The sequence below is a fragment of the Callorhinchus milii genome, unplaced genomic scaffold (genome assembly GCF_018977255.1).
Source record: "Callorhinchus milii isolate IMCB2004 unplaced genomic scaffold, IMCB_Cmil_1.0 Scaffold17, whole genome shotgun sequence".
Lineage (NCBI taxonomy): Eukaryota > Metazoa > Chordata > Chondrichthyes > Chimaeriformes > Callorhinchidae > Callorhinchus > Callorhinchus milii.
This window is the reverse complement of record NW_024704758.1, coordinates 8,026,764-8,040,627: the sequence shown is the minus strand read 5'-3', so window position 1 is coordinate 8,040,627 and position 13,864 is coordinate 8,026,764. Positions and strand designations below refer to the sequence as shown.

At 37.7% G+C, this 13,864-nt stretch overlaps 1 protein-coding gene across 5 annotated transcripts in view; it reads left to right on the top strand.

Moving 5' to 3' along the window:
- Nucleotides 1–6,028, top strand: part of LOC103174934 — a 33,424-nt gene extending 27,396 nt beyond the window's left edge. For all 5 annotated transcript variants that reach the window (XM_007887587.2, XM_007887586.2, XM_042341491.1 and 2 more), the window contains one exon: nucleotides 2,657–6,028. In XM_007887587.2, coding sequence (XP_007885778.1) covers nucleotides 2,657–4,470 — 1,814 coding nt within the window. In that variant the 3' untranslated portion in view covers nucleotides 4,471–6,028. The remainder of the gene's footprint in view (nucleotides 1–2,656) is intronic.
- Nucleotides 6,029–13,864: the final 7,836 nt, after the last annotated feature.

The following is a 13,864-nucleotide window of genomic DNA, read 5'->3' as shown; positions in this document are numbered from 1 at the left end:
CATATCAGCAGAACAGATAGACAGCACCAAAGGAATTTTTCATATATGTAGCTAGGTATCTAAGTGAAATATGTCATAAACCAGAGCTGCTTTTTTAATCGTTCCTGTGCTCTTTCCTGCGCATATGTCTGAAATACTTGCTGAAAATTTGGATTCTGACACCATCTTGTGGTTATTGTGAGGTATTTCATTTAAAAATAGTTATTGAGATCTTTTGTCTGCCATTATGCTTAGATACATGGTCAGTAAAAGTAGTTGTCACAATGATTGAGTTCAAAGCCAACCTGAGGCAGCCAATGAACGTGACAGCCAATATACCTGTCTGCCTTCCAAGTAATCTCAACTTTCTTTCTAATGATCTTGGTTTATATGTGCTTCCTCATCCAAATTCACCCCCAAAATGCAAATCAATTAGGTATGCACCTCTTTGCTTTAGGATATTGCTAGAGCAAATCAGCCTCCGAATCAGCTAAAGTTGAACAGTTGAAGATAGTCTCCACTCAAGGCAATAAAACATACCCCCAAATAAATCCATAATTAGTTTATTCTACCATTGAACTAGTAATTCATATTTATATACATTTTAAAGTATAAATCTTCAGACACACTTCCAGTGAGTTCTTACAGAATACCTTGTAATACTGTCTCTGGAACATCTCTGTTCTATTACCACTGCTTGCTAATTGGAAAAAACTATCCCTTGATAATAATTACCAGCAAGTGGAGGAAACACTTTTCCAACACTAGATGGCAATACAGTAAGTCTTGTTTGTTTTTTCTCCACTAACGTTGTAACACAAACTATGGGGAAGAATGGGGAAGAAAGTATGGATCATATTATTCATCTATAATAATAGATTTTGAGGTAGGTGAGGTGAAGAAGCAGGAGGGGAAGATCAAAGAAGTGGAATTAGCTGAATGGATAAACTAAAACACAAGACCTAAAAATTCACAACTTATTCTGAAAATTAGTTTTATGTGTGTATTCTCAATCACATTTATATCATTGCTTCTCCTTTCGCATCTTGGCAGGCCATATGGCATTCTCCAAGCTGAAAAGGCAAACAGGTTGACTGCTCCCAAGGCCCTGAGTTCTTCTTTGAGTCAGCTTCTATATCTTGCAACTGATGGCCTCATGTTGACTTGAACTTTAAATTCTCCCTTCTCTTTGACTGCTCTGGTCTCAACTTGGAACATAACTTCCCAACATGGGCTTAAACTCTCTGGGTTCAGTTAAGTAGGGTGTGTCTCTCTGGAGAAAGTGCACACTCCATGACAGTCAAATAAAGTTATATGTGGAACTGTCAATTGTTTGGTTTAGAGACTCCCGTCTGACCAAAACAAAACATCCATCTTTCAAGTGTGTCATATTGTAGTGTTCTGCCTCATTTTTCAAATTATGCTGTGATTTTTGATTGTTTAGGCTTAACTTTTACAATCTAATGAATTATGCTGCCCATTTTGACTTTTATCCTTTTCTTCTGATCTCAAAACTCTTGAAATAGAAGTTCTAAAAAAATTAAGTTCATCTTTTACACTACTTAAAGCATTCAGAGCATTGAACTCTGTTCAGTTAATATTGTCAGAAGTTGTATTTCATTTTGGCTTATGTTGGCACAACGACAGAGGATTGTATAAGGCAGTTCTTGACATAAGTCGTTCATGAGTGTGTCACAATAATTTTTCTTGCCTTGGGACGTCCTCCCGATGTGAAAGGCGCTATATAAATGCAAGTTGTTGTTGCTATTCCAGCATGTTACAGAGAGTCTAATTTTAAAGTGTTTACTATCCATTTGTTCAGACCTTGGAATAATCGAATAGTTCTTGCATTGCTTCAATTGAGCAATTATTCCATTTAAAATCTTTTTAAAGTTTGATGCATTTGTATCTTGCCCATTTGCCAATCACACTTCTGAATCAAAAAACAATGAATCAAAAAATAGTTATTTTATATATATTTAGTTTATAACCTAATTGCTTTCATAACTTAGCATATGATGAACCTAGAGTTTCATTTGCTAAAATTGTGAGCTTTGTTTTCTTTTTGTTTTCTATCACTCTTTCTCTTTCCTTTGTATAACCTCTATCAATCTTGTTGATTTTTTATTAATTTATCATCTATTCTGTCATTTATTTCCTCAGTTGATTTCTGTCTTCCTGTGTCCAAATGACATTCTCATCTCTCTCCGTTGACATCTGGTGGGGCATTATGTTTGCTACACTTGTGTCCAATTTGTTCCTGTGTGTTTTTAGTTAGCTATTTTGGTTTCATTTGTTATGAGTGCATAATCTTTCAATAAGCTTCTTATGGTATGGCTTATAATTCCCACTAGCTGAAGCAGTTGTAATTCTCACTACCTGAAAGAAAATCAGAATATTGCTATAGTCTTCTGGCTGATAACACCTGCTTTCAGCTTGTCCTCCCAATGTGAAAGGAGCTATTCAAATGTAATTTGTTGCTGTTGTCCAACATAGATCCACATTGGATTTATGTGACATGAAAGTTTTTCGTTTTGCTTCACGTGTTTGAATTAAGTCTAGAGAGTATTGAGAATAACAAGAATCAATATTGAATTTATTTAGCGGTTTGTTGCTTTAATTTTTTGTAAGATTTTCATACTTAAACACCATTTTCTTTCACTTTTATTCTATTTAGCTAAACCCGACGAGTTTCCCAAGACACCATTAGGGCAGGAAATTTCTTTATTACAAGTGATGACCACTGTCATGGTCAACGGCAAGAATACAATGCTCCAATCTCGTTCAAATGATTTGCAGCCTGATAGAGAGGCAGAAAAAAGCCAAATCCAGCTTTCTGTTCCTGAGTCTTCGGAAAGTAATAAGGTCTCTTCCATGGAGACGTTGCAGGCACAAACATTGGAAATGTACAAAGATCAACCTCCACTGCAGGATGTATCTAGACATCCTAAAGAAGACAAGATACAGTTATCAAAAGAAGGTGAAGCTGTTTCTTCAGAAATGGACCCACTTCAGTTCCCAGCAAAAGGGACAAAGCAGTATCCAGAAGAGGAAGATACTTCATCTCAAAAGTGTATGGCTCATATTGCAGAAAATGATCCAATTCTATGTTTAGAAAATATTGACCTTGTACTTCCAGTAAGCGAAACAGCTGACTTTCCAGAAGAGAATATAATCAATTATATAAGCATGAGCAAAGCTGAATTTGCAGAAACAACTGTAATATCTGGAACCCAATCACTACAAACAGAGCCATTATGTTCTTCAGAAATTGATCAAACTCAGGTGATTGAAAATGTAACAGATTCTCCAGAAAAATTCAAGGCACCTATTACAGAGGAGGTAGATGAACAGTCCCTGGATCAAGAATATAGAAATAATGAGCCTTCTCCAAATAGTTGTCATGGAGAAGTGGTGGATTGTGATGAAATTGAAATACATTTTCCAGATCCTCCAGAGATGTTATGTGATGAAATGCATTTGTTAAACCCAAGAGTGTTGGAAACATCGGATATTTATCCAGATCTGAAAGACCCTCAACTAGGGGAACCACATCCCCCTATTAATCAATCACAACCTACGATAGTTCAGTTTTCATCCTCTGGAGAAGAGAATCCATCCCTTGGAGGTTTGCCAGAAGGAATTTCAATGTACATGGATAGCAAAGGCACAAAAACTGTGGCAGAGCATCATAATGAAAGACGGGCCTCAAATGTTTCTGAATATGACAATTTGTCAGATACAGAATATAAATATGATCAGATTATTTCAGAACCAATAAATGAAATTAAAATTATTGAAGTAACAGATGAAAACGATGCACTGCCTCAGAAGGAGCATGTTTTAACAGAGGCAGAGAACACTTCTGTCAGCACACCTAATCTTTTTATGTCTTTAGAATTGTCAGATAAACCACAGCTTACCAAACATGCTTCATTTACACATAAACAGTCCTGGGATGTTTGCACTCCTGTACACCATATAATGCCTTCTCACCAGAGTCTTTCCAGATCTTCACCAGCTGGGCTTGAGTTGGACCCCATCAGAAATTTAAATTCTCAGAATCCTGCACATTTGCTTCCCATCACACAGACTTCTCCAGTCAGGCAATGTTTAAATAGCTCCTGTAAAATAGTCAAGTCTATAACTCCAGTTCACTTGGCATGTGCAGCTCAGCAAAACTTTCTAAACTTCAAGCATATAGCACTGACTTTAGAGGATGATGATCCACATTTACTTGCAACGTATGATGAAAAAGGGATTTGTGCAATTCAAGAGAATGCTGCAAGTGGATTCACTGTTTCAGTTCCTAAAGTATTGTTGGATAAGGATGTAAGCCCAATCAAAATACCAACATACAGTGCAGAACATCCTACTCCTAGTACACAAATGCATCAAGAAAGTCTGAGAGCTGAATCCACAGAGTTGAGTGCAGAGACCTGTTTACCACCATGCGCAGAGATCCAGGATTCTGAATCTATTATGTTATGATAGCAGCCAGGCAGAGTTAAATGCAACATACATCTACGACTGCAACATACATCTACAAGATTTACCAATGATCTCAGTTCCATAATACCATGTAAGCATTTATACCATAATAGTTAATGCATATATTTTTAAATTATTCAAATATTTTTATGATTATGGTTTATTAAGAACTGCATGGATATTTTATCCATGCACCTTGTATTATTGCATATAATTGGTATAACGCGGCTATAAATTATTTTAGTTTACGTTACTCTGCACTCAGAAAACATGAAGGCATTGTACATCAAATACTTTTGATTATTTTTTCCATTAATATCTCTCAGCAAAATATCTAATTTGTTGGCAGAGTGCTTTGTGGATGCTAAACTGGTATGCAACCACGATCAAATTTTGTGAGAAATTTAAATAGGTGTGAGCAGGCTCACAGTATTCCGTGTATTGCAGCAGCAGAATTTGCAGGCTTGTAAGAAACAATTTTTACATTTTCTTAAACCGATTCAGTTTTCATTGGATTTCTAAGGAGTTGTTTTTACCTAAACTTGACAGAGTAGTAGACAGCTGTGTGACTCATAAACAGATAATAATTTGGTTGAAAAATTGTAACATTTATATGCAGCTAAAAAAAGGAGTAAATATATACAAATTTATTTTCTAACAAAAGTAGCAGAATTTTACATTCTTTACAACAACTGTTCAGTGGATAGTTAAACGTTTTTTGACATGACTTACTTTCTATGCTTTTTAAGGATGGTGAAAATGTTTTAAGTTAAGTTATTCTAATGTGATGCCCAAGGACCAGAGGTGTAGCTGTTGATGTTTACTATAAATCTTGGGGAAACATTTGATAATTTTGTGCTGAAACTACCTGTAATTACTGAGGAAAATAATTGAATTGTCCCTGTCTCACTTCTAACTATTCTTTGTAAACTTAACGGTCACTGTCAAGAATAGTATGTGGTCAACTCAGGAATATGACATTCTTTCTTGGTAACCAATGGGAGACTTTTTTTGGTGATCGATGGGAGACTTATTATTTTTAGTGAACAGATGAGGACATTTGTAGCGGTGCTCTGATCACATAAAATGCTTGGAAGTAAATAATAGATGTTTTAGTAGAAGAAAATATTAACCAATGGGGAAAAAAAACCCTGAATGAATATATTTAACTGATGTGTGATGTACATAGTTTTTTTTTGTAAAACCGGTTCTTAATTTTGCACTTTTTGTAAGCCTGTTACAGATGGGCAAGTTGCTTTTTTTCTTAAAAAGCTATAAAGGCTTCCATGTAGATTGATAACAGAAAAATGTTTTTACTCTACTTGTTAGAATTTTGTAAATTTACTTTTTCGGGGGATTGGTGTTGCCCATGTCTCTTTATTTGAATATTTGTAAACCAGATTTAATAATTTGAAATAATGTATAAACATTTAGTGTCATGCTTGATGTTGTTTCTGAACACCAACAACATTGGAAACAAAGCTTTAAAAAGATTTTGATGTGTTGCCTTGTAACTTAAATTCTCAACAATTAAAAGATTATGTTTTCTCCTTTTTGTACCACATAAGGAAAATATCAAGGTTCAACTTTAAAGAGTGATACTGACATTTGATTTAGTGCGTGTAATACCAAAATGACTCAACGCTTCACATTTAGTTTGCAAGATTAGCTGTTGTTTTGAAGTAAGTTGACTGTAACTCCAGCAGTCATTTCACGCACAGCAAAGATCAACCAAAACCTGTAAAATGATTGAACAAGAATTGTTCGTCAAGATACTAAAAGAAACACCCTTCTCTCTTTCAATAGTGCAATGAGATCTTTAATGAAAGGCAGACAGGACGTTGGCTTAACATCTCATCTGAAGGACAATAGCTCTAACAATGCCTCCTTCCCTCGTGAGAAACTCTTCTACACCCTTCATCCCTCCCTCCCACACGTCCCCATGCTGCCCCTGCGATCTCTCGACCCAGCCGTTTGCCCGGCAAACACCAGTTTGCTTTATGTCTGCCCCCCCACCATCCCAACTGCCTCACCATTTTGGCCCCCGCTCTCGAGGTCAATTCTTAGAGGCCCTCTTGACTCCCTCCCTTTTCAGTGGTATCATAGCAGTTTTGTATAGGTTTTGAAATATTGCAGTTTACAAGCCTATACAATAGTTTCACAGTTCATCATACAACATTATCATGACCAACTGGTCAGTGTAGCTGCACGAGAATGGGGGGGTGGGGGGGGGGGGGGAGGTGATAGGCTCATAGAGCTGCAGAGTTTTGAATAAATAGTCTGCAGCTCGTGGAGGGAAAAGTTGGGAAGTCCAGCTAGCATAGAGTTAGCATAATCAAGCCTGGAGGTGATAACATGGCTAGGTGTCTTGGCGACATGGTCGGAGGTAGTGGCAAAGGCAGGCTGAGGTGGGGGAAAACTGAATGGGTTAAGGCATGGAGATGGGGTTTAAAGCCAGATGAGAGTTGAACAAGACACGGCTTCTGTGCAGGCTCAGTGAGTTGGAGTTGGGCATCCATGAAACGTGATGCTAAGGTGAGAAGATGCTGACGGGAGCCTTTTGTTGACATTCAATTGGAGATGATCTTGAGAAGTTTTTTTTTGAAGATGGGGTGATGACAGCTATTTTGAAGTGATGGGGGAAAGGTAAGTTCTCTATAAGATATTTGAAATTAAGAAAACTCAACCCTTTCAAACATCTTCAGTGTTCATTTCTGTCTTCAAGTGTCATCTCCTTCATACTTTATTGCAATTAATTTAATGCAATTAACAAAGAGACTTTTTTAATTTATTCAGTACTTACGTAAATCTAAATAAACATATTTTATAGTGCAAATGATGCCATGACTGATGCTTTTGCTCAATAATATTTAACATGCAATTCCAAGGAGCTAAGAAGGCATCAATTTGAGATCTTCCAAGTCGTAAAATTGGAGATGACTGAGATACAATGTGTGAAATGGCCAAGGCCACCGAGTGCTCTTTATCCTCTTCCTGCTTCCATTTGGGAAAGTGTCCAAGTATTGAACAAACAGCTGCATTGAAACTAATGCACCATTCTAAATTTGCTTCAAAGTTCTTGTTGAATAAACACAAGCAGGAAACCAAACACCAAAGGAAATTCTATTCTTATGTAGTTCAAGGTACTTTGAGGAGGAAAATTCATTTTAAAATGGGTAGCAGAATGGAAACAATTCTAATACAATTCTCAAACCATGTGTTTGTAGCAAACACTCAAATTTGTGAGCAGCCAACATTATTTACAATTGTCATTTATTTATGCTGCAAAATTAACCGAAGCAAAATACTTTAAAGTTATTTAGGATAATGATCCAGTTTGGGAAATAGTTTTGGCTACAGACTTCCATCCAGCCTCAAATTGTTTTATTTCACTTTGGCATCAAGCTTTACATCTGATGTCTTCTGAAGCTGAATTCTGTGTTTATAAAATCTTTTTTGGCTACATCTGAATTTGGCATTTCATGTTAATAATTTCATGGTAATAATTCTAATTGTCAATAACTGTAGTTAATTCTTAAATTATATTTATTTTAAGTTTTCAGTGTAGCTATTCTTTCTCGTCTCTTCTGATGGAATATAAAGAACTCCATACCCACCTTATTGATCCCCTCTCCCCAAGTTGCTTCTTTTGATCAATAAGGACATAAGATGTGTATAGATTTCATTCCTAAATCTGCTTGATCAAAATTTGTCTCCTTGAAACATCATACGTTTCTGCTTGCCATCTACAGACATACTTAGAATTAAGATCATTAATAAATATTACATATGAAATAGTTCCAGGAACAGTTACTCTGGGAAACAAAACCATCCATAGTTGCCCAACAAGAACCTTTATGATGAACTACTATCTTATTTTCTACTATTTAGTCAATTCATTGTACATTTTAGCCATTCATCTGATGCATTTGATCTCATATCAAATGATTTCTGAAAATCATTTCCGATGAATAATCTCACATTTCCTTCATTAACAGTTTTGTTACATCTTTTTAAATCAGTTCAATAAATTTGTTCGCATTAAATTACATTTGACCAACTTTTGTCGAATTGGATTTACTGGCCTAACTTTTTATTAGATGTTAAATTATCCCCTTCTCATGGCTTGTAGTACATTGAAACAAATGCTCAGTCAAAAGATCTGGAATTCTTATTTTTGGGGGATGTCTGACCCATATGGAAACCCATCATCGTACTTAAGAAGATCCAAACCAAACAGAGTTCAGTGCATCCCACCTATATACATGGAAATTCTCGAGGTATTTTGCACTCTTCCTGGAGAAACATGTCCTGCTTACCTAAATCCAGAGATTATTAGATGCAGGTTGGCAAGAGCTAAGGCTTGGGGATCCAGTGTACTTTGGGGTACTGCTGGAGTCTAGCTAGCCAAAACTGCACACCTTACCAATGCTTGTCCAGTTTTCAGTCTTAAAATGTCAAAATATTTCAAATTTGTCATAAATGCTGCTCTATTACCCAAAAGATTTTTGTTGGCAGAAAGAAAGTTAGTCAATTTGTTCCATCTGAATAGGCGAGGAAAGAGTGTATCCACTTAGGCTTCCGATTCTGTAAGTATTTTTAAAAATTATTTTATCACGTTATTTGGTTTGAAAATATTGATGGACAAATTTTCCCATACATGTCTTTTTTTGTAACAGTACTCCTTGCCCACCAGACTACCCAAACCATCACTAGCTACAAACTATCCAGAATTCTGCAGCTCCTGTCCTTTCCTGCGCTTGGCTCCACAAACCTATCGCCCCCATCCCCGCCTGGCTCCCCATTCCCCAGCGGATTGAGTTCAAGAACCTTGTCCCAACCTTTAAATTCCTCCATGGTTTTTGCCCCACCCTAACTCTGCCACCTTCTCAAGCCCTACAAACTCACCTGCTCCCTCCACTCCTCTAACACCAACCTATTTTCACACCCCCCGCCTCACCATCAGCAGTCACTCTTTCATCTTATCCCCCCACCTACTCCCTGGAATTCCATTCAAGTGTCCCTACGAATCAGTCCCTCCCTCACCTCCTTCAAGGTCCACCTCAAGATGTTCCTCTTTGACCATGCCCTTGGTCATTTTTTCCCCCTCTGCAACCCCAGCTTAGATGCATTGCTGGTCTGTCCAGCACCTTGGGACGTCCTCCCTATATGAAAGGCACAATGTAAATATAAAATTGTTGTATATATAGTGTGTTTGTGAATCAGCAGTTGGCTCCGAGGCCCAAACTTGGCCAAGAGGGCGCTCTTCTGCTTCCACCTCACTTCCCCGCACTTGTTCTGGGTACATGTTGAACACTCAACGCGGCGATGGGTTCAGAGGCTTATTCATAGCCTCATATATTGACATTTATAAATAATAATGGAGTATTAGCTCTGGATTTCTTAAAATATATTATGCGTAAAGCTTCACCCCCCTCCTCCCCCACCCCCGTAATATACGTGGAAAATAATTACTTAATGCAAAATATTGACCACGTGTAGATTAAACCGAATATTATATTTAAAACTCAATGTGGGCATGTCTGCCAGTATGTATAGATAGTGAATATGGGATTTTTAAAAGGACCATAAAGCAACATTGAAAAGCTTGCTTTTGGAGACTGTGTAGTACAGTGAGTTAATAGACCAGCCTTTTATCTCTGAGATCCCCGACCCTCCATCCTAAACTTTTATGTTAATGATTAGTTGAGGTTTAGCAAATTAAATTAGTCATAAAAACACAATAAAACCACTAACAACGATTTATGGAGAGGGGAGAAAAGAATTATTGTTGGAATGATTTTTGAATTCTGTTCTTAAACCTTTTGCAACTTTTGTGGTTTTATAACGTCAATGATCCTAAGGAAATACCTGACATGTTGTCACCAAGATTGATTTAGGAAGATTGTGTTTTATTGTAAGAATACTTAAATGAAATGTCAGTTTCACCAATGTTTACTGCAATTGAGTCACTAATGTAAAACTTGGCAAATTGAAAGCACCCTGTCTGCTGTCTATTGAATAGTTCCAAATATTTTTTACATTTCAATAATTTATGGTCTAAAGGTTATGCATGTCAAAAGACTACCAACAAAACCAATTGACCAGCATGAAATCTATAACTGAAAAGGAACTTTTATTTTAAGTGACATACGGTGCCTGTAAAATACTCATCATCAACAACATATTAAAGAATAAAATGTTCTTATTTCATCAAAGATTCTTCAACCAGAATGAAAACAATAACATTTCTCTTCACCCAAGTGGTTGGTTAATGTAACTGATGTGCCAACAGTCATTTATTCTATGAAGAGATAAATTAGATTTGTAATTGATATATTGATTTTTATTACAGATATAACCCAGAGTTCTTGTCCATGAAACATTTTGTTTTCTTCAGTTAACATGAAAATGTTATGTTCCTAGACAAATTGCATATCCAGCTGGTTTTAAGAAGTCCATAAAATGAGTTTTGTGTTAGATCCAAGATTCCAAGCAGCAGTCTACTGTGAGGTAACCCCTTATGAGTTCGATTTGGGTATTCAGTGCACACTTTTACAGTTTTTTGACATAAATTTGTGACGGTAAAACCGCCTTCAAACAACTTGATTTCCTTTTCTGTGTAAAAATACTTCCTTCGGCCCCATCAACTCTTCAGAATGCATAATTCTGTCTCCAACTTGAGTGCTGTTGCTTTAGCTGGGACCCTTGGCGGCACCATTCTCGCAGCACTTTGCTAAATATGACAAAAAAACTTTATAAATTCATTACTCAGCCGACGTCTGCCTCAGGTATCCAACTACTTACTCTCCGACACCGCATTTCTCAACTTCATTGTTTCGACTGCAACTGACTATCTGCAAAGTGGCTGCAGGAGAAGCACGTTGCTCGGTTTGGGGAAATGATTGACTATTCTTAGCGAGGTCCTAGTCAAAGGGAACGTTATGCAATTACATGTGGGGAATTGTTTGCATAGTTTATATAGGATGTCACAGAAAGCAAAGAACGATTTGTCATTCCTACTCTGTAACTGGCTATTTCGGGATTCACAAGACTTGCTCTCCAGTTCTACCCACCCTCAGAGGAAGCTTCACTCAGCCACTCAACGTTCAACATGTAGGTCTTGTAGTTGTTGTTGCAATCCTGGAATTGGGGTTACCAAATGTGTCGCTTTTGTATAGTCTTAATAGATCAAAAAAAAATGCGTTTTAACTGAAGGTTATTAGGATCCATAATTGCTCACACAGTGTCTGATCCCTGTGGCCAAAAGGATAGTACTCAACCAACTGCGCCATATTCTTGTAGCATATGCAGCTCATCTCATGGTAAAACCTGCAGCACTGCATAAAGTGTTGAAAGGAAGCCAGAAGCTTCACCAGGTGAAGGCAACTGGACTATTACTGTCACACTTGCAAAATAATATTCTATTTAATTATTCTGGAATCTATAGGAAGAAATGTTGGCAGTTTTTCCTCGGGAGTTTAAATAATTTGTGTAGAATTCAGATTGCACATGGTTCTGTGGTGTATTGGTCTTGATGAGATAAATATACTTTTCTTGTTGCATTCTTTAATTTCATAGATTTTGAAGTGAAATCACCCGTTTGCTCTCACTGCTGATGAACAATGTAGAAGGAGGTTAACTGTGGGGAGAATAATGTAAAATACAGATTTCAATCTATTGTAGTTGCCAGTTCTGGTCACATTTTGCCTTATCTCTGGATTAAAGTCAGTGTTGATATATTTCTGCGTAGGTACAAAAGAGCACAGCAAAATGAAATCTCCTATTTAGTCCAGTCGCTTGGAAATGACAGGATTAGATAGATTCCTTAAGGCTGACTTACTCCATCGTGAGAGAACGCACGCAAATTGTATTTAATTGGTGGGAGGCAGGGGGAGGAGAGACACTTAAAATCCGTGACATCTCTGAATCGTCGCGTAGAATAATTGTGATTTGTCATTTTCCGACAACGCTCATTTGCCTTTTTCCTGGATCCTTTCGGAATCTGGGAAATATTAAGAGGTTTTTGAAATGCCTGAAAAACTTAATGCAGTCGTCGTTCTTCCGCTCCCACTGTTATTGCAGTGCTCGAGTCTGTGGGCGATTTAGGCGAGACACGTCGAACAGATTTGTTTGGGGGCAGGGAATTTTCGGATTATTTTATCTCCTTGCCCAGCTTGAATTGTTTTTAGTGCTTTCCGCAGTTCCGAAGAATGCCTAACCTTTTGGACCTACACAGAAACCACAGCAATCTTGAGCAAAAGAGTCGTGCTGACTGGAAATGATCTCTCCAGGCTGATTTATTGCTCTTAATCATTTATTTCGCTCCTCGTCCCTGTCGGGTTCACGGTAGCGAGCTCTAGATGGCAGCATGGTTCCAGCAATCGTCTTTGGATTTGTTTTCGGCGCAGTGATGTCAATAGAAACAATAGTTCATAGTTTCTACGTGACATTACTTAAACACATAAGCGAAGAGGAAAAAAAATACGTGCTGAGATGCAGATCGTTTTTTGAACTCCAACCTTTGTTTTCTTGATGGTTAGAATCAATTTAAAAACAAAAACACTGCATGGACACTGTTCCTAATCATCTCAAACAATAATCCCCGTATTCGATACAGGGGCTTTATATCCAAGTCGTCGAGATGTCCAAGAATTTTACCATACAGTGTAGTGACTGTATTTTGTCGGTGAATGCGCACAGATATGTCCTGCAAACTGCTCTGAAGTGAATGAACAATTTTAACTGGGGATTACTGACCTGGATGGATGGACTGCAGGAGAAACCCATTTCACACAGTGCCTTGGGATCTTTAACGTCCACCTGAAAAGTCAGGTGGGATCTCGGTTTAACACCTCGGATGGCCACCCTGGAGTGTCAGCCTAGACTATGAACTCGAAGTCTCGATGTGGGGCTTAAACCCACAACCTTCTGACTCGGAGGCAATATTGCTGGCAGCTGAGCCAGGCTGACACCTCATTTTAACAATTTACCAGCATTTCATCTGTAGAACATTTCGATTAAAGCTCTTTAATCTCCTTCCAAGACCTATCATTGCCATCCCTGTGGGCACTGGAATCTAAATGAATCAAAACTGCAGAACAGGTCAGGACTGCAGTACGTAGTGTACTATTTTGCTCGACGCAGCGTTGAAAGCCATCGCACGAATCCACGTAAAAGGCGTTTGAATCCGTTGCGTGAAACTGCATTTGAGTATAAATAAAACCGTGATGCATTTGTGATAGTTCAGCCTATGGGTGGGTGGCAGCGGGGCTAAAATGTAAAATTATAAGCATCAGTAAGTCTATGACCAGCGCAACTGCACAACAAGGTCAATGTTTTTGAGGATATTGCCCTGGTGAGTGAGTTAGATATTAATCTCAGACTGGTGACA